We start from the raw sequence: 21344 nt of genomic DNA on the forward strand, positions 1-21344 counted from the left end.
GCTTCAGCCCAGGAGTTTGAGACCAGCCTGGGCAACTTAGTGAAACCCCATCTCTACTAAAAATACAAAAATTAGCCAGGCCTGGTGGTACACACCTGTAATCCCAGCTACTCGAGAGGCTGAGGTATGAGAATCGCTTGAACCCAGGAGGCAGAGGTTGCAGTGAGCCAAGCTCGTGCCACTGCGCTCCCGCCTGGGTGACAGAGACTCTTGTCTCAAAAATAAAAATAAAAATAATAAAGTGTCCTCATGCTTTTGACGGCAGGCTGGGTGTGTAGGTAGCCATCACCAGATCTCACCTATATAATTATTTATTGCCATCAACAGGAAACTGCAAATAAACCCCAGAACAGCGTTCCAGAGCAACCTCTCCCTGTCAACTGTGTTTCTGAGCTGAGGAAGAGGAGCCCATCCATCGTAGCCTCCAACCAAGGAAGGGTGCTACAGAAAGCCAAGGTAGAGCCATAGTTCTGCTCCTCAAAATCAGAGATCTGGTAGCCCCCTTTCTATGGAACTTCACCCAAAACCAAAAAATCAACTAGTGAGAAAGGTAGAGAATTGCCAATGCATTTATACAATGAAACTCATGAACCTTCCTCAGAAGGGGTAATCCTCAGATCTTATTCAGAACCTATTCACTCTTTGTTAACAGATATTTCTAACAAGCTTAATCATCTGGTTTCTGAGCCTACAATGTGTTTTCAGACAGGACAGGTTCCATTTCATTGATGAGGTAACTGAAAATCGAGGACGATGGGACTTGCCCAGGGCTATGCAAGGTATCACTGCAAAAGCAAAGAAGCAAACCCACCTCTTCCAATTCTAAGTCCATGGCTCCCTCCAGGATGCTGGTCCACAGTCCCTTCTGTGTGACTCTTGGGGGTCAGCTGTGTTTCAGAACTTTTTGGATTTTATAAAGGTAATATGGTACCTACACTAATACATGATGAAAACCTCAATATGTCCTCAGGTGGTACCATGTAAGCAAACATGTTAATAATTCTACGGCAAGACATAGGAATATGTATAGCACATGGAGTGAATAAAGATTATAAACAGTCATATCAGGTCAGGTCAAGTTTTGCCACCAAATGAGTCTATACCAAAACAATGGAGAAATATTTTGGTTTCACAGCTTTCTGGATTTCAGAATTGCAGATAAAAGTGTGGACCTGTCCTGGTCCATTTTTTGCTGCTTATAACAGAATACCTGAACCTGGATCATTTATAAAGAAACAGAATGTATTTCTTAAGAGTTTGGGAGGCCGAGAAGTCTCAGGTTGACAGGCCATATCTGGCAAGGGCCTTCTTGCTGATGGGGTCTCTCTGCAGTCTGGAGGCGGCCCAGGGCATCACAGGGTGAGGGGGCTGAACATGTTAGCTCAGGTCTCTCTTCCTCTTTTTATAAAGCCACCAGTTCCACTCCCATGATAACCCATTAATGCATTAACTCATTAATGCCTTAATCCATGAACGGATTAATCCATATTCATGAAGCTAGAGCCCTCATGACCCAATCACCTCTTAAAGGCTGCACCTCTCAATACTGCCACATTAGGGATTAAATTTCAACATCAGTTTTGGAGGGACAAACATTCCAATCATAGCAGGACCTGAAAAACAAATGCCAGGCACATCAGAGATGCTCAGGAAGCCTTTCTAGACCTGTCTGGCAGCAGCACAGAATGTCTGAAAAACTGGTAGATGAGACTGGAAAGACAGTTTGATATAGAAGGACCTAAATTCCAAGCTAAGAAATGTGGAGACTGATGAGTTTTCAAGGAACAATCTCTTTTTTAAATATGAAAATATAAAATTAATCTTTATTAATTTAAAATAAAAGGGGGAGAATGGAATGGTGGTTGCCAGAGGCTGAGGGCTGGGGGAACTGGGGAGATGTTGGTCAAAGGATACAAAGTTTCAGTTTTAAGAAGACTAAGTTCTGGGGATCTAATGTACAGAATCGTGGCTACAGTTAACAATACCATATTGCATACTCGAAATTTGTTTTAAAAAGTCACTTTTTACTGTTCTCACCACACACACACACACAAATGATAACTAGGTGAGGTGAGATGTGTTAACTAAACTTGACTGTGATAATCATTTCACAATATGTCAAATCAAAAAAAATAGTTCAAATTAGAAACATAATAAAAGGGGGAACACCCTATTTAAAGTAGTGGAAAACTCCAATTTCGTTCATTCAAGAAACACATATTAAGCACCTGCTAAATGCTTGACACTTCACTAAACACTCTTGAACATGTTCCTTCATTCCATCTTTGCAATAACCAAGTAAAGTGGGCATTCTTAGCCCCATTTCACAGCGGAGAAGACTGAAGTTTAAGTGGTAGATAAACCAGTGAACAAGACAGATGAGGTCCTGGTTTTCAAGGAACTTCCAAGCCAGTGAAAGGAGACAGATAATACATAAGTGCCCTGTTAATGTAAGAAGATAATTCCAGAAAGTGATACATCTACAAATATATACATATATATATACATATATATAGAAAGGGACAGAGACTGGGAGTAGGGTTGGAGCAATATACACAGTGGTCAGAGAGGGCCTCTCCTAGCAGTGACCCAAATGATGGGAAAGGAACATGAGAAGATCTAGAGCAGAAGCTTTCCAGCAAGAGGGGACAGCAGGTGCAAAAGCTCTCAAGCGTGCCTGATGGCCAGATGGAGGCCAGAGCAGCTGGAGCAAAGAGGGAGAGCGAGCATGGAAACCATGAAGGGGGAAGAGGCAGGCAGTGCCTGATCATTTATGAGCTGAAATTGCATATCATATTAGAATACATTTAAAGGACAGCTGTTTATTAGCTTCATATCAACACTGCTTTGGGAATCGGCAACATTTTGTCTAGGATCACACCAGCACGACTTTTAAAATGCATGGCTTGGCCAGGCACAGTGGCTCACACCTGTAATCCTAGCACTTTGGGTGGCTGAGGTGGGAGGATCCTTGAACCCAGGAGTTCGAGATCAGCCTGGGCAACATGGCGAAACCCTGTGTCTACAAAAACTACAAAAAAATTAGCCAGGTGTGGTGGCACATGCCTATAGTCCCAGCTACTCCATAGGCTGAGGTGGGAGGATCACTTGAGCCCAGTGGGAGGGGTGAGGCTACAGTGAGCCCTGATCACACCACTGCACTCCAGCCTAGATGACACTAAGTGAGACCCTGTCTCAAAAAAAGCATGGCTCTATGTCTAGGCTGGAGCTGCATCCTCAGGTTGGAATTGAATTTCAGAGCCTAAGAGGGAAGAGTCTTTATTCTTTCCTACAGTTAGTCAGTCATTAAACAAATATTTGTTGAAGACCTACCATATGCCAGTCTTGTTCTAGTTTCTGGTTACATAACAGGGAACCCAAAAAAGTCCCTGGTCTCATAGAGTTGGGAAGACAAGACTTTAAATACCACACATAAATAAAGAATGTGATGCCAGAGAAGATGAACCTCCCAAAGGGGCTTAAGCACAGTGATAGCAAAGACCCTTTCAAGAAGGTGACACATAGGCAGAGACCTGAATGGAGTGTGAGGGAGAAACCCATGCAGGGGGCTGAGGGAAGGACGATCCAGGCAGAGAGAAGAGCAAGTGTCAAGTCCCTGAAGTGGGAAAAAGCTTGGCATGTTTGAGGAACATCAAGAAGATCCAGGTGATTCCAGTGAAAGGAACAAAGAGTGAGCATTAGGAGATGAGATCAGAGAAGTAACCAGTGAGGGGCTAGATCATCTAGACCAGCAGTCAGCAAACTTTTTCTGTAAAGGGCCAGAGAGTAAATAGTTTAGGCTTTCTGAACCATATGATCTGTTCCACAGCCTCTCAACTCTGCCATTGTCGCATGAAAATAGCCATGGACCATATGAAAATGATGATGAAAATGGCTGTGTCCCAATAAAGCTTTTGTTTTTTTTTTTTTGAGATGGAGTCTCGCTCTGTCACCCAGGCTGGAGTGCAGTGGTATGATCTTGGCTCACTGCAACCTCCACCTCCCAAGTTCAAGCAATTCTCCTGCCTTAGCCTCCTGTGTAGCTGGGATTACAGGTGCACACCACCACACTCGGCTAATTTTTTTGTATTTTTAGTAGAGACGGGGGGGTTTCACCATGTTGGTCAGGTTGGTCTCGAACTCCTGACCTCGTGATCCACCCACCTCGGCCTCCCAAAGTGCTGGGATTACAGGCATGAGCCACTGCACCTAGCCCAATAAAACTTATTTACAGGCACTGAAATTTGAATTTCGTATCATTTTCATGTGTCATGAGATAGTCGTCTTCTTTTGATTTTTTTTTCAAACATTTAGAAATAAGAGCTGATGGATTATATGAGAATGGACAATAGGCCAGACTTGGCCCACAGACTATCGTTTACCAGCCTTTCATCTAAAGCCTTTCAGGCCACTGAGGAACCATGGATCTTGTTCTAACATAATGGATCTTGTTGTGACATGATGGAAGGTTTTGAGCAAAGGGTTTTGGATATAAATTACATTTTTTAAAGACCATTCAGGCAACTATGTTGAGAATGGATGAAGGGACAAGAGATACCAGCATGGAGAAGTGACTTACTCAGGGCCACAGAAAGAGAGAGAGGGGGTTAGAACCCAACGCAACCTGGCTAGTGGAGATCTTCATCTAACTAGGTGCCATGAAATCTCTTTATCCATGTCACACTAGACCATTCAGCAAATTGATTTGTCTTCTTTTTCTGTGATTCAGGAATGGGAAATGAAGAAGACCTAGGAAGAGGATGAGGATTTCATTCCAAAGGAAATGCCAGCTTGTCCACCTGAGGAAGAAATGCTTTTTTCACAAGGAGACACCAAGAGAAGACTAGGAAGTAGCCCTCGTTCTCCAGGGCACCCAAAATACCAGCCTTTATTGTCTGCATGATTTTAGGGGATATGGGGAGGGAACAAGTAGAAGGGAAGAGGAAAATGGAGAGCATCCTTATGACTTTACAAAGGGTGGAAATGAGGATGGAGGGATACAGAAGTTTGCACAGCTGTAAAGGTTTTATAGATGTCTTTGCCTTCCCTTCTGAGGAAGGGAAGAAGAAATGAAAGCACATGTGAGTAACCCCTTCCATCCCATTCACAGCTTCGCACTCCCAGTCCTTAAGGCAAAGGGAGGCAGTGCTGAAGCATTGGTGGTGCAGTGTAAAGAGACAAGACCTGATCATCTGATCACACTTGTGCCAACTTGATTCATATTGGGCATTACTAACAACCCCTGGGCAAGGTAAATAGGTTGAACAATCAATAACATTATCCCTGCCTGCATACATGTGAACAAAAGCTATAGAGGACATGCAAATTCTACAGTCATTCCTCATATGCTTTAGACAGAGTGCAGCTACTGGAATCTTCCAGATTTCACTGTTTTAAAATCAGAGCTCTGAATACACAAAAGGAAAGAGAAATGGAGCAGCTGACATATTTTAAGCTCACAGTGATACTCAGTGACAGGAGCACAGAGCTCTAATGTCCACAGGATGTTGTAGGGTAGGGTCTCTCAGTAAATCAAGTCCCTTACCTATGTTCTGACACTGAGGCTCTTGGAGCTATGGGTTAGAAATCCAGGAGGCAATATGTCTTTATTCTAATGAAGTCCTCATCTTGCACTCAGAGGCCCACTAGTTTGCCCTTCTATATATTAAGTAAAACCAAGAGAAATTAAGAGGATGATGGCTTCTTTCTGTCACATGGGTGCTAAACCTTTTACAAACACTTGATACTTCTATAGAGGGACCAAGGACCTCAAGTCCTGGGCAGTCTCCTTACTGTGCTACTCACTACTGTCTCAACACCGTAGTGAGTCTGTCTTTAACACATTTCCTTCCAATAAAGATAAAACCACTTAACTCTTAAGAGCCAGTGCTTAGCTCAAGAGGAAAGAAGGAAAATCCCAGAATAACCATGGCCACTTTGCTATAGGGGTTACATATTTTAACCCACCTAAGGTTTTACAGACTTTAGCCTCACTCAAACTTTATCACCCTCTGAGGTAGCTGGAGACCACAGCAGGAAAAATAACCTGACCAGTAATCACCCACTGATTAGTGGCAGAGCGTAGGACTTAGGGGTTATAAGCCCAGATCCAGATAGGGCTAGGTTTGAGCCATGCCTCTAATGACCAGCTGGGTGACCTTGGGAAAGTCACTTGATTGCTCTGATTCTTGTTTTCCTTATCTGTGAAATGGGACTAACAATTGTTACTTTTCTCCCAAGATTGTTGGGAAGATTTAATAAGATAATATATAGTAGGCATCTTGCATAGTGTCTGAGAAATAAGAAATGCTCAGTCAATAGTGGCTCTCATTAGCCAGGCATGGTGGTACTCGCCTGTAGTCCCAGCTACTCAGGAGGCTGAGGCAGGAGGACCGCTTGAGCCCAGGAGTTTGAGACTGTAGTGCACTATGATCACGCCTGTGAATTGCCACTGCACTCCAGCCTAAGCAAATAGCAAGACCCCATCTATTAAAAAAAAAAAAGTGGCTATTATTAGCTATATCAGAAATGTCTGACTCACAAGCCTGTGTTCTTTCCACTGAAGAGGAAATTACTTTTCAGTGTTCTTTTTTAAAACGTGGATCCTGAAATGTCACCTAACTCTCCAACTATGTCTTCAGTGTCTGTCATACTCTTTCTTATGCAGTTATTTTGGGGTTGTCTTTTCTCACCAACAGATCTTGAACTCTGAGAGGAGTGGCTGGGAGTAATTAATAATTAACATTTATCAAGCACTCACCATATGTCAGGCACTGTGTCAGCCATGGCCAGCTTCACAGGCATGCAACCTGTGCAGTCACACAGGGCCCCATGCTTAGAAGGGCCCTGTTCTTGGTTTAATGCTCTACTATTGCCTTCTTAATCATATTTGAACAAGGAGTTCTGCTTTTCCTTTTGCCCTTTAAATTAGATAGCCAGTCCTGGTGCTAACTAACCACTTTTCTAGGTATTATCCCTTTAGTTTTCACTGAAACCCTGAGATAAGTTATATTGCCCTAGTTTTCACAGTTCAGGAAATGGAAGCTCACAGAGGTCAGGTAACTTGCCCAAGCTCCCATAGTTCTTATATTTACATGCTGGTGGAGCCAGCATGTGAATATAAGAAGTCTGACCCTAGAGCCTTATTCTTAATTTTAAAGCTCTATGTCATCCATATATCTCCCTCCCCTTGTACTGCAACATTCAGAAGCACACTAGCACTTAATAAATAGATGAATGAATGCATGGATGCAAGCAGCAACCTGGTGAACGTTAGGCAGCTAGGAGAAATGTAAGCAAAATGGCTAAGGCACAGATGCCACTTGTTCTTGGTTGTTAAAATGCCTTGTTTAGGCCAGGTATGGTGGCTCATGCCTGTAATCCCAGCACTTTGGGAGGCCGAAGCGGGTGGATCACCTGAGGTCAGGAGTTCAAGACCAGCCTGGCCAACATGGCAAAACCCCATCTCTATCAAAAATACAAAAGTTAGCTGGGCACGGTGGCACATGCCTGTAGTCCCAGCTACTTGGGAGGCTGAGGGAGGAGAATCACTTGAACCCGGGAGGCGGAGGTTGCAGTGAGCCGAGATCGCACCACTGCACTCCAGCCTGGGCAATAGCAAGACTCCATCTCAAAAAAAAAAATGCCTCATTTGGTTGTGTTTTTTCAAAGTGTAAGCCACAGGTCTAAGCCCAACACTGCCAAGTGTTCAGTCTGTCAGAATTCTACTGTCACTGTTTCCTTATTGCGGGATCTTGCACAGGTTTACCAACCTTTCTGAGCCTCAATTTTCTCATATGTAAAAGAGAATCATAATACCTCCCTAAACCATATCACCCTTTTCATAAGGCCAAAAAGAAAATATAAGTTATTGGTCATGACACATTTGAGTTGGACCTCGGATTAGATAAAAAGATGAAAATACTCCAGCTCTGTCCTCATGGAACTCAGAGACAAGCAGGAAAGAAAATCTGACCCAAATAACTACAGTACAAATAACCCATGTTATGACAAGATTCAGAGTGCTCAAGGAACACTTCCCATTCCCTTAAAAAAAAAAATTTAGGGGCTATCCAGTAACTAAGCTGGCAACTCCAAGTGCCCTGGACCCCAGTCACCAATCCATCCTCTCAGTCTGTCAGCTTTCCATCCTAAATCTCTAAAATTCATCCATATCTTCCTATCTTCACTGACACTATCCAACTTAATTAAGTCATTCAACAAATACTTGAGTACCTACTATCCTAGATGTCAGAAATCAGTGGTGAACAAGACAGACACCTCATGAAGCTCACATTCTAGTTGGAGGAAAAAACCTTAACAAGGAAGCAAAAGAAATAAAATACTAAGAAACTAAAAGGGTGCTGGACACAGTTACTTTACAGTGGTAAAGTAGGAAGGTCTCTCTCTGTTCTTCCAGGACAGAATATAGCCCCATCTTGCCTGGGCTACTGCAACATATTGCCTTCCCTACCTCTTTTCTTACACCTTGCAATCTGCTTCACACAGCAGTCAAAGTGACTCTTTAAACATGTAAAGCCTTTGTCACATGTTCCCTGTCAATCTAAAATAATTTAAAAGGTCAGAATCTAGTTTAAAGAGAGTTTATTCAAGCACAAAGGTTGAGGATGGCCTGCCCAGGAAGCACAGAATGGAAAAATATGTCTGTCTTAAAAAGGATGGAAGTCAGTGTTCCAAAGTGTGAAAGTTTGGGTTCAGTGAGGTTTAACAGAATTTCAACATCTTTCTATGCAAGGCTTAATGCATAGTTACAATGATCTGAGTAGTTAAGGTGGTCTTTTTCCTTCAAGAAAGGTATATTTAACATCACACCCTGCAGATGTAACTGTCATGGGGTCAGTTCAGTTCAGGGCACCATCTAGTCTGAGTTAGGTGCAGGACAATAAAGGAGGCTGTCTATTACAAACATCAGTAATTGAGAGGGAAGAAATCTGGTCTCTGCTCTTTCCTAGTCATTACAGAACAAGAACAATGAGGAAGAGAATTAAGCTATAATTCTAAGAAGCAGAACTACAAAACATGCTACATGGACTCAGACCACAGACACATCTCTCTCAAAGCTTAAAGTATTTGGGAGGTTCCAACAGCTTTTAGGTTTTATTTATTTTCACATTCCATTGCAATCAGAATCAGACTAAATTGCATTCAGCAAAAAAGTTTTTTGAAGCCGGGGGCGGTGGCTCATGCCTGTAATCCCAGCACTTTGGAAGGCTGAGGAAAGCAGATCACCTGAGGTCAGGAGTTCAAGCCCAGCCTAACCAACATGGTGAAACCCTGTCTCTACTAAAAATTCAAAAATTAGCCGGGCGTAGTGGGCGTCTGTAATCCCAGCTACTGAGGAGGCTGAGGCAGGAGAATCACTTGAACCTGGGAGGCAGAGGTTGCAGTGAGCCGAGATCGTGCCACTGCACTCCAGCCTGGGTGACAGAGTGAGACTCCATCTCAAAAAAAATAATTTTGAACACCTACATTAGGGCACTGCTCAATGGGAATGAATAGACAATATCTCTGCCTTAAAAGAGCTTACATTTTAGTGAGAGGAAATGAGAAAATACACACCATTTAAAAAACAATTCAGTCGATAAGAAGGGCATTAGAGAAAAAGACTGGGAGGAGCGATGGGCAATGGTTCAGGCTGCGATGTTTTAAACCGCTCACGTGATCTAGCCCTTCCTAACCACCAGTCCTGTTGCCCTCCCGCCTCAGTATATTTCAGTCCCTTACATGCAATACTCTTCTCTCTTTATTAGGCTTCTGCAGATGTTTCCCTCTGCCTGAACCCTTTCTTCAGCTCAGCTCAAATACCCCCTTCCTCTGAGAAAACTTCCCACAAGGCTAGATTTCTATTCTAGGCTTCCGCAACACCTGCCCCTCACCTTTAAACACCGCTCATATTCTGACTTTACATCCCGCTTGTATCTGTTTATCGCTCATAATATCAAGTAAGCTCCATGCGGGCACAGCTATGATCTGCTTTCTTTGCTGCCGACCCTGCGCCCAGCACGGAGACTGTAGTTACTACTAGGACCTCGCCTACCCGCGGAACACACTGAGAGCCGGAAGTGTTGCCTTCGCTCCGGACGACCGGATGGGGAACTGCGCGGCCCACCGGGCAACCGGAAGCATAGCGTTCCTGTCCGGAAGTCCTGAGAGGGAAACGCCCGCAAAGGCTGGTTTTTAAGCGGGAGCATCTCTTCACTCGCAGCAAGTGCGCGTGCGCTGCTTCTCTCAGCCCAAATTGGAAACATGGCCGTACGGTCGCTGTGGGCGGGCCGGCTGCGGGTGCATCGCCTACTGGCCTGGAGTGCCGCGTGGGAGAGCAAGTAAGCATTGCAGGCGGGGGGTCGGGAGCGTGAGGACTCTGAGGGGCTAGCGAGCCAGCCGGGGTGGTTGTGGGCTGGAAGGCGAGAGCTATCTGAGCGTAGGCCAGGGGACCAAGCTTCTCGGCCTCTACGACCGTGCACTCACGGCCCCATTTTACAGACGGGGAAACTGAGGCCATCAGCCGTGCCTCTTTCTTAGGCCGAGGAAGGTAAGGAGATCCGAGGTCATGCATGGCCTGGAAGGTGAGAAGTCTCTTAAGCCCCCAAGGGAGGGATGTACCACTCTCCCGGCCTCTTCTCCCAGCCTGTGGTACCTGTGGGTAAATTTGGGTTCTCTCCCCTCACTCCGTGTGACCTAAGGCCAGTCCTTTCTCCGTTATCCGGGCACTGTTGTACCTGTCAGTAAAAGGAGGCCGCTGAACTTGTTTCTCCAAACGGCCATTGCATCAGCCTTCGGAAGACAAGTTCCATCGGCAGCTTTTATTGGTCGCTTACGAGGCCGACTGCAGAATTATGGGTGGTTCTTTTTATTATTCCCCATTTAGTAGTTAAGGAAAGTGAGGTTTAGAAAAGTTGAGTAACTTCCAAACTTAAATATTTGGGAAGTGGTGGAACCCGGGCTGGAAACCAGTCAGGGCGTTAGAATCGGCGCTCTTATTTAATGAGCGATGTTAATTAATTTTCTCAGAGACTATTGCCCCTACACTGTTTCTTCCTGGGATAGAGAATAAAAATAGTTGAGTACGAGGTAGGGTTGGACCTCTGAATAGTAAAGTAAGCTACGGGAGAATCTGGTAAATGTGCTTAACTACATATGTCACCCTTTTTACCTTAACACACCTGAGCCAACATCCTACCCTAGCACCTAAGTGAGAGGTTGCATTCAGGGTTTCGGGACTTGGTTTTGCTTACCGTTCTCAAGTCTTTTTGGCAGCTTGTTGGTGATGTAAGGAAATGACCAGAAGAAAAATGGTTCCTTCTGATAAGCTGTCTGCCTACTCCAGTTCTGAAGCAGTAGGAATTGAGATTGGCCACAACTCCCCACCCCTATTTCTTGGTCTAAGCTTTGGCCATTTTCCCTTTGAACTGGCCCTGAGAATTTTTTTTTTTTTTTTTTTTTTTTTGAGACGGAGTCTCATTCTGTCGCCCAGGCTGGAGTGCAGTGGCACAATCTCGGCTCACTGCAAGCTCCGCCTCCCGGGTTCACGCCATTCTCCTGCCTCAGCCTCCCGAGTAGCTGGGACTACAGGCGCCCGCCACTACGCCCAGCTAATTTTTTGTATTTTTAGTAGAGACGGGGTTTCACCGTGGTCTCGATCTCCTGACCTCGTGATCCGCACGCCTCGGCCTCCCAAAGTGCTGGGATTACAGGCGTGAGCCACCGCGCCCGGCCCCTGAGAATATTTTGACCTGCTTTTTCAAGTGGATAAATGTGGTTTTTTTAGGGAGAAGATGTTTCACCGTGTGTAATTAGCCCCAGATCTACGGTGACCATATTTTCTGACCCCAAAATGTGGAACTGTCTATAAAATCACACACCGGATTATAATAATTGAATTTAAGATCAGCTTGGAAAGTAGGAGAGATAAAAGTCCTCTTGCTTACACCTTTAAACTAGCTATTTGCTCTGCCCAGGATGCTCTTCCCTTTTCTAAAGCTGACTCCTTTACCCTCTTTAAGCCTTTGCTCAGCTGTCTCCGTGAGGACCACTCTACAGTATATGCCAGTCCATAAAAATTGTTTTAAAGAACTCATGTACTCACAGATTGATTTTCAAGATAATTTTACTTACAGTCAAATTACGAAGATCCAGGAGTTGCAATGGAAACTTCCTTGAACTGGGGGTCAGGACTGCCACAGCCCAAGATTTGCTGTAAACTAGCCCCTAGTCTAAATTTATTTCTGTGTAAACTGAACTAAATGTCAAAACAGTTTAGCTGTACAAAATTCTAGATTACATAACTAGTTGAATGCAAAGATCTATTTTCACCTGTGTCTATAGTTCACCGGCAGTAACATATAGTATTGTATAAGTGTTTCATTGACTTGATCTTATTTATAGGTGAGAATTTCTTTCTCAGCACAGGTCTCCTAAAAGCCTTACAGGTTGTGGTGAGGAAGGCTTAGAATTCTAAGCGTTAAGTTCCCTTTACTGGACTTAATTTCCCTCATCTGTAAGTTAGAAGGTTGAACCAGAACTATATGACTTTTTGAATGCCCACTTCTGATAATGCTCCTCTGGTTCTGGGTACTAGCATTTGGTTTCCTTATGCTGACTTTTGTATACCCAGTTCTGGCTATTTCTGCTGCCTGGTTCTTAGTGTCCTGACCCAGCAGAATACCAACTATGTGATCTTGAGCAGGCCATTATGCCTTAAGCCTCTCAGCATCAGTTTTCTCATCTGTAAAATAGGGATAATGATAGGACTTATCTCACATATTGTTGTGAGAGGAAAAGATGACTCAAGTAAAACAGTGTCTGGTACATGGTAAGGACTTCGTAAGTGTTCATTTGTTACTATAACTGAAAACACTTTCTCCAGAGATTCCATCTGGGAAGATCTCTGGTCTCTAAACTTGGTTGTAATTTTGGCTTATGATGGCATTTCTTCATTATGTGCCACCTCCTTCCTGTTTTAGGGGATGGCCGCTTCCATTCAGCACTGCCACCCAGAGAACTGCTGGTGAGGACTGCCGTTCTGAGGACCCTCCTGATGAGCTTGGGCCCCCTCTTGCTGAACGAGCCTTAAGGGTAAAAGCTGTTAAACTGGAGAAAGAAGTCCAAGATTTAACAGTGAGTCGATTTTATATTTCTTCTTCATATCCTCTCTCTAGTTTAAATATCCACATAAACTTTTTTATGTCAATTTTCAAAATGAAGTTTTCTTTAATTGGCTCTTTATCTGCTACCCCTCATCCCTCCTCCACTCCTTGCTAGGTATACTGGGCAGAAAAAAACTGTAGTAGTTCAAAAACACCACTGGCTAAAGATAGTCATCTCTTTTCGGTTTCCTGTTATGTCACAGCACTTAGATATCTGATGTTTCAGCAGATTAAAGGAGGTGTACAGTGCCTGGAATATAGTAGACAATAAATATTTGTTGAATGAGTGAGGTCACTGACCATTGTTCTTTGCTGATGAGACCATGTCTGGCATACTGGACCCAGTCCTGGGTTGATAGACACACTTAGAGGGAGATAGATAAACTAGAGGAATTCCAAAGCAAAACCACCTAGATAGAATGGTAAGGAGGCTGGAAAGCATTCCTTATGACAGCAATTGAAAGAACCACGAATTGTCTTAAGAATGAGAGAGAAAAGGACTAAAGAGGGTAAAATAACTGCCTCCAAATAGATGACATACTTTTTTTTTTTTTAAATGAGACGTAGTTTCACTCTTGTTGTCCAGGCTGGAGTACAATGGCATGATCTCAGCTCACTGCAACCTCTGCCTCCCGGGTTCAAGTGCTTCTTCTGCCTCAGCCTCCCGAATAGCTGGGATTACAGGTGCCTGACACCATGCCAGGCTGATTTTTGTATTTTTAGTAGAGACAGGGTTTTACCATGTTGGCCAGGCTGGTCTCAAACTCCTGACCTCAAGTGATTCGCCCATCTCAGCCTCCCAAAATGCTGGGATTACAGGCATGAGCCACCGTGCCCTGCCTAGATGACATACTTTTAAAACTTATTCTCAGTTATCCTTAAGTTCAAGTCAATGAAAGGAAGTTGGAGGTTGGCAGTGTTGGCTGAATGTGAAAAAGAAAGCTTTTCCTCAAGATAATGAACTTGAAACCATTAGGAGTTTGAACTGTCAGGCTAAATGACTACCTAGCAGTGTGCTAAAGAGTGGGTTTCTGCGTTGACTGGGGATTTGGAGTAGCTGATCTAAGATTTCTGTAACTCATAGTTTGTTTTATAAAAACCTATCAAAAGGGTGAAATTTGTAAAGTAAGCAAAAACATTCTCTTCCACCAATAAGTATTTGTTTTCTCATCCTTTTGATTTTGCTTTTGATATTCAGGTGAGATACCAGAGAGCTATAGCTGATTGTGAAAACATAAGGAGGCGAACCCAGAGATGTGTGGAAGACGCCAAGATATTTGGTGAGAGATTTATTTACAATAAAAATGTCTTTGGTTGGGCACAGTGGCTTATGCCTGTAATCCCAGCACTTTGAGAGTCTAAGGCTGTCAGATCACATGAGATCAGGATTCAAGACCAGTCTGGCCAACATGACACCTCGTCTCTACTGAAAATACAAACTAGCTAGGCATGGTGGCGGGCGCCTGTAATCCCAGCTACTCTGGAGGCTGAGGCACGAGAATCACTTGAACCCAGGAGGCAGAGGTTGCAGTAAGCCAGGATCATGCCCCTACACTCCAGCCTGGTCAACAGAATGAGACTCAGTCTCAAAAAAAAAAATGAAAAATGTCTTTGACTTCAAAGTCAAAGACCTAGCCTGTTTTGACACAAGGCCTTAAGCCTGTCCCTGGATTAAAGTCAGATTAACAAAGTCCTTGCCTCTCACCAGCCCCCACTGGAGCTTTGGTATCGTGTCATAGACCTCTCTAATGATGACTTTCTTGCCCTCATTTCCGTAAGAAAAAGTTTTAGAATTGAGCGTAATGGGATTTCTCAACAACTGAATTTACTTTTGTCTTGTAACAGTTCGTATGACTCTTAAAAAATCAGACAAGTTTTGTGGTCCATCTCTAGCAACTTCATAGCCAACTTACCTCATCTATGGCTGTGTCTTACTTTCGTGTTCCTATTTAGCCAGTCCTCAAGAATAAACCATTCATGACACCCCTTAGCATAGTGTTGTTGACTTTCTTTTTTTATTGTTAGTGCCCTTCTCGTGAAATATTAATGTCTTGTCCCTGTTGAGAATGTATGCCATAGCACAACTGGGACAGGCAGGAATTTTCAAAATGTACATAATACTACAAGCAAATAGCAACAAAAATTCATGTACATAAAAATAGTTTTTAAAGAACAGGTTTAAGCCTGTTGTGTATAGTCTTACCTAGTTCTTGGGTTCTGTCTTTTCCATTTCCTAGTCAAGTTCCTAGTCTTATATGCCTTCTGAGAGAGACACTGACTTGTCAGTTGGGTTGGGGTGGTAATCAGTGATGATCTCTGAGTCCTGTGTGGCAACCTTTCCACTTGCTGGACTACTCAGCATACTAGCCGTCTATCTAGGCCTTACCCAAACTCTATGCCCACGGGCAGAGTGATTTCCTCACAAACAATAAAAATACCTGGCTTCTCTGCAGGAATCCAGAGTTTCTGTAAGGACTTGGTGGAGGTGGCTGACATTTTGGAGAAGACTACAGAGTGCATTTCTGAAGAATCGGAGCCTGAGGACCAAAAGCTCACTCTGGAGAAAGTCTTCCGAGGGTTGTTGCTTTTAGAAGCAAAGCTGAAAAGTGTGTTTGCCAAGCATGGCCTGGAGAAACTGACACCCATTGGTGACAAATATGACCCCCATGAGCATGAACTCATCTGTCATGTGCCAGCTGGTGTTGGGGTGCAGCCTGGCACTGTGGCATTAGTAAGACAAGATGGCTACAAACTTCATGGCCGCACCATTAGGCTTGCCCGAGTGGAAGTGGCAGTGGAGTCTCAGAGAAGACTGTGAAGAGGCCATCAGGAACTGGATGTTCTCCCAGAGCGCAGTCACCTATGTTTCTTTTATTTATTAAACTAGGTTTGTATTGTACATGAGGTACTTCATGTGATAGGTTTTGGATTTAGTCATATTGGCTTTATTTCTAAGATATTCTATTGATTTAATGTGACCTGTTTGGTCTCATCAGAAGTCTTACCATTGGGCATTTGAACAGTGTGACAGGTGTTCCAATGGCCTTTATCAAAACATGTTTAGGAAAATTGGTACTGTGATAAATTTGAATCCAAAATCCTTTTAACTATGGGTTTTCAACTACATGTTTCTTCCTAGCGGTCTCTATAACAGGAATTGTGTAGTATCTTGTATTTTGTGGAAAAAGGAGATGGTAGGGATTGGTTCAACATTGGGGTACTTACAGGATAAAGCTTCGTGGTCGTATAAATTTAGATCATTTGGACTGATTTTTATACACATAGATTTTCAGGACTTTACCTTTTGTTTTGTTTTTTTCCTTTTAGCCATCTTTTGTTCTTGTAATCCCAACTAGATAGGCTTTATGCTCACATCATTGTCCCATACCCACCCCTTTCTCAGCCCATTTGCAGGGGCTAAAGGTCTAGATGAGACTTGGAAGGCAAGGAGCATCGAAATTTGAGATACCCAGGACCCTTTCAAGCAAGAATGGCCAAAAAGCCTTGTGCTGTCTTTGCTCTTCAAATTATTTTCAGCCTCCTTGTCATATAATCATTTCAGGCAAACTGAGGCAGCACTAACAGCTAATGACCCAGATGGCTCTATTTGGGTAATTTACCTACAACTTATTCCACCAGCCTTTACTCCTCTGCCCTTTTGTCAATTTTACCTTATAATCCTTTATTAAATGATGGGAGGTGGTGATCAGGACAAAAGTGTTAGGTTCCCATGATTTCTCATTTCATTTATTAATGGTTAATGCTGAATTTTTTTTTAAGTTTCCTCTGGCTCTATTTATGTTATTTTTTGCGATAAGAACACTTAACATAAGTATTCTCTCCTCTTGGCAATTTTTTTTTTTTTCCTGTGTTGCCCAGGCTGACCTCCAACTCCTGGGCCCAAGCAATCCTGCCTCAGCCTGCCAAGTAGCTAGGACTACAGGCGTTCACCACTGCGCCCGCAAAGTTTTTTTGTTGTTTTTTTTTTTAAGTTGGTATTCACAAATCACTACCTCTGTTATATTGACAAGCTCTATTTCCTATTCTTTGTATCTGTTAAGTCACATTTGTGTAAACATTGAGCTCACCTTTTATATATTAACCTCTAGAATTAATGGGCCTATGTGGTTTTTTTTCAGTCTTATAGCTGGTGTTCTGTAAAAGATTTGTCCAATAAACGACTTAATGAATGATACATCAGTCAGATTTTAGGAAGGCAGTCAATTATGGATATTTTAATGTTGGAAGAGGCCTTAATGATCAAATCTCACCCTTTCTGCTTCTGAAGTATGAAAATCTAGTCTTTTTAGGACTGGACACAAGGAAAATAATCTCTAAACTATTGACTAAATTCCAGTGAGAGTATGAATGAAGAACAACTAGATATTAATGTCAATCATTTAAGATTAATGGGCATGCAATTAAGTCTCCATTTAAGATTAATGGGCATGCAATGAAGTCTCCAGCAGACAATCAGATGTTGTTGGATGTCTAGATTATATAGGTTTAGGTTGAAGTTATAAAATAAAATAAAATTCATTTTCCACTGGAACTCTATGACATTCAGTGGAGTGGTGGAAAGTTAACCTCTTATACATTATAGATAATTCTAAGACAGCACACAAACTTATCAATAAAGCCATCTCCTTGTGGGCCTTACCATCTTCATCAGATTTAGACCCTTAAAAAACAAGTAAATATGCACTTTTAAAATGCAATCAAAAGACTGGTGGTTAAGCTTGTAAAACCAGAACATCTTTTGGCATTCCACTAAGTATATATTGTAAATTTAATGAACAATCAAGGTTCACAATAGGAAGTTGTCTTTTTTTGCCTTCCATTCTGTGAGATTTGACAGATGGTGACAATAAGAAAATGAGCTGATTGTAATTACTCTCTGTGTGTTTTTTTATTGCTAGCTATCATTACCAGTTAGAATTAACAATAATTTTAGGTATGGAATGTTATGATTACCTAAAGAGATGTCTCTACCTAATGAGCTCAAGTGATCCTCCCACCTCAGCCTACCAAGTAGCCAGGACCACAGGCAAGTACACCACCATGACTGGCTAGTTTTGTTTTTTGTTTTTTGGTTTTTTTTTTTTTTGGTTGGTTGGTTGTTTTTTACAGGCGGGGTCTCACTATATTGTCCAGGCTAGAAGAATTTTCTAATGGTCTATTACACCTCCCATTTTGGCAAGTAAATTCAGAATAATTTTAGGTTCTTTTGTTATTCAGTAGTTTTGCAGACTTAAAAGTGTAAATTTAGAATTAGAAGATGAAGCTATAGTAGTAAGAATCTCAAGTTGAAGGGCTTTGGGGAGCCAAAGCAGCATATTAGAGCATAGGCTTGAACTTAAATCTCAGCTCAGTCACCTGCAGGACTTTAGGCACCAGTGATTTCACCCTTCTGAGCCTGTTTCTTTATTCGTAAAATGATTATAATAATTCTTTCACAGCGTTGTGAGGATTAAGTGAAATGTGTTAAATGCCTACTACAGTAGGTGCTCAGATATTTATTTTTATTTTTTTATTATGCACATTGTTTTTCCTGCCTTTTTATGGCTGTCTAAAGTCTAGAGAAAAGGGAAGACTGGTTAATGATGAGTAGAAAAAACTTGTAAGCTAATCATTCACTGACTTATTTTCCTTCCATTTTCTGGTTTTTAAAATTAGCCACACCACAGGAAACCCACATTTTTAGATGGAAAGAGCAAGAAAATTGTGTCAGTGCTCTTAGTTATTTTCATCTTAATGGTATAGTGAAAAGACATTGACTTGAGATGATACTAAGGAAGCTTTGGCTCACTCTCACTTGAAGAGGGGATCTTGGTGTTTTAGTACTTGGATTGTACAAATGTTTTACTGACTTTTCTTACTGCTGTAAAGGAATCAGGCAGTTGGGTATTGATATGTTATTTGGTGCTCTCATTCATGGCAAAGGATTTGATAAATAAAAGTTATTTAAACACTAAAGCAAAATCAAATGAGCAAAACTAAGGATGAAATGTAATATTCATCAGAACAAGGATCACTGAGAAAAAATATTCAGAAACAACTTTAATAAAACCTGAATTGAAATAACTGCAGCTCTGGTGTTTAGAGTCTTTGTCTGCCTATTCGTATTGTATATGGAACATTATGGTCACTTCATGACTGCTGACCTGCCTTGTTGATGCTCTGGAGAGGTACCTTGAGATCTCATAGCAGCATAGCCAAGTGGATGCAGTGTGGGCTTTCCCCACCCTGCCTCCGTGTTGAAGTCTTGTCTGTTTTATTCCTCCTTGACTTGCCTCTTTCTGATTGCTACATATTTCTTAGATCTGGATTCCTATTTCTGCCTTTTTTTTTTTTTTTTTTTGAGATGGAGTTTTGCTCTTGTTGCCCAGGCTAGAGTGCAATGGCGCAATCTCAGCTCAGCGCAACCTCCACCTCCCAGGTTCAAGCAATTCTCCTGCCTCAGCCTCCCAAGTAGCTGGGATTACAGGCACCTGCCACCACGCCTAATTTTTTGTATTTTGAGTAGAGACAGTTTCACCACGTTGGCCAGGCTGGTCTCGAACTCCTGACTTCAGGCGATCCACCTGCCTCGGCTTCCCAAAGTGCTGGGATCACAGGCCTGAGCCACTGTTCCCAGCCCTATTTCTGCCTTCTTTTCTGGCATTGACTTGTTTTCTTGGGTTCGCCTTTTGGTTCTAGGTGTCTTATTTCCTTTGACTACTGCTGACTATTCTCCTAACCAGATTACAGACACTTGGCCTTGTTCTGACCTTCAGCTTCCCCATGTCCTTCCCACCTTGTGACTGCCTGGCCTTGTCTTTACCTCTGCTTCTCAGCTAGCTTCCATATACCTAGACTCCTGGCTGAATGGCCCTTTGTTGGGCCAGCCTTCCCTGGGATTTGGTCTTGCGTTTTCATTATCTTTCCAATCCTGTCTGTACACTGTAGCTCCATAAACCATGTGTCCCATATTCCCAGTGCTAGTCAGTGAGTATATTCTTATTCCTATCCACTCAGATGTTGTCCATGCTCTCAAGTTCACTGTAGTTTTAAAACATGGCTCCAGAATTTCTTGACACCTTTGTTGAGTAGGGCCCATGTCCATTCTTGAGTTTCCTTGGAGCTTTGTGATTGCTTGACCAATAGAATACAGTGGAAGTGACACTGTCATTTTCTGGACCCAGATCTTAAGAAACTGGGATCCCCACTTCCTGTCTTGGGATGCTCACCCCTGGAACCTTACCATCGTGCCAAGAGCAAACTGAAGTAGCCTGTGGAATGGAACTGAGGGCCCTGGTTGAGCTTTCAGCTGAGCCAGCACTGTCTTGCCAGCCAGTGAGCCATCTTGAAGGTGGATCCTCCCACACCCAGTGGAGCAGCCCCAAATGATACCACATGGAACAGATGAGCTGATCTCACTGAGTCCTGCCTAAGGTGCAGTGTGAGCAAAATAGATGACTGTTACTTTAAGCCACTACATTTTTTAATGGTTTGTTACACAACAGCAGATAAAATGATACAGTCACCCCACTGCATTCCCAGTCTGGCACCTTTGTGCCACAATAATTGTGCCTACTTGCTTTTCCCTTATCAGCTCTTTCGAACCTCTCTTACAATGTTGATGAGCGCACACATTGTCAATGGGCTAGTAGGGTTGGAAGGGCTTCCTAACAGAAAAAAACAGCTCTAGATTTAAGAGTTACAAAGGACCCTAAAATTACAAGCAAAGTATAGTCAAGAAGATGAATTTGAACACTAACATGATTTACCCTACAAAAAAATGACAAGAATCAGAATAAGTTCATAAGAGAATTTGGCACATAGTGGTCAATGAGTGCTTGTTTTAAAAACTGTTTAAGGGAGTATCTTGAACCTTTGGAAATGAACTTAAAAGGTGTTGCATCCTGACACAAACATTGCCAAAAAAAAAGTTTAAGATTATGACAAATGCATGATTATTCATCTACCAGTTTACTAGTAGTAATCCAGTTTGGCCCAAGTAAATTAAGTCTCAGTGCTGAGTTAGAACCCCAGCTATAAGCTCTTTCACCATTCTCTGAATCACTTCAGTTTTTTGTTTTTGTTTTTGTTTGAGTCAGAGTCTCGCTCTGTCACCCACGGTGGAGTGCAGTGGTACAATCTCGGCTCACTGCAACATGTGCCTCCCAGGTTCAAGCG

The 21344-nt window shown here is 42.6% G+C and overlaps 2 protein-coding genes across 5 annotated transcripts in view; both read left to right on the forward strand.

Annotated features, from left to right (window-relative positions):
- The window catches only part of AFAP1L1 (actin filament associated protein 1 like 1), a 69089-nt gene extending 63400 nt beyond the window's left edge, over positions 1-5689 (forward strand). For all 4 annotated transcript variants that reach the window (XM_518027.6, XM_016954015.3, XM_009449919.5 and 1 more), the window contains 2 exons: positions 328-456; positions 4730-5689. In XM_518027.6, coding sequence (XP_518027.3) covers positions 328-456; positions 4730-4753 — 153 coding nt within the window. In that variant the 3' untranslated portion in view covers positions 4754-5689. The remainder of the gene's footprint in view (positions 1-327; positions 457-4729) is intronic.
- Positions 5690-7625: 1936 nt separating this feature from the next.
- GRPEL2 (GrpE like 2, mitochondrial) lies at positions 7626-19255 on the forward strand. The gene is made up of 4 exons (XM_001163063.5): positions 7626-10343; positions 12984-13137; positions 14365-14446; positions 15620-19255. The coding sequence occupies exons 1-4, from the start codon at positions 10267-10269 to the stop codon at positions 15982-15984; spliced, it is 678 nt and encodes a 225-aa protein (XP_001163063.1). The 5' UTR covers positions 7626-10266; the 3' UTR covers positions 15985-19255.
- Positions 19256-21344: the final 2089 nt, after the last annotated feature.

Source organism: Pan troglodytes, chromosome 4 (genome assembly GCF_028858775.2).
Source record: "Pan troglodytes isolate AG18354 chromosome 4, NHGRI_mPanTro3-v2.0_pri, whole genome shotgun sequence".
Taxonomy (NCBI): domain Eukaryota; kingdom Metazoa; phylum Chordata; class Mammalia; order Primates; family Hominidae; genus Pan; species Pan troglodytes.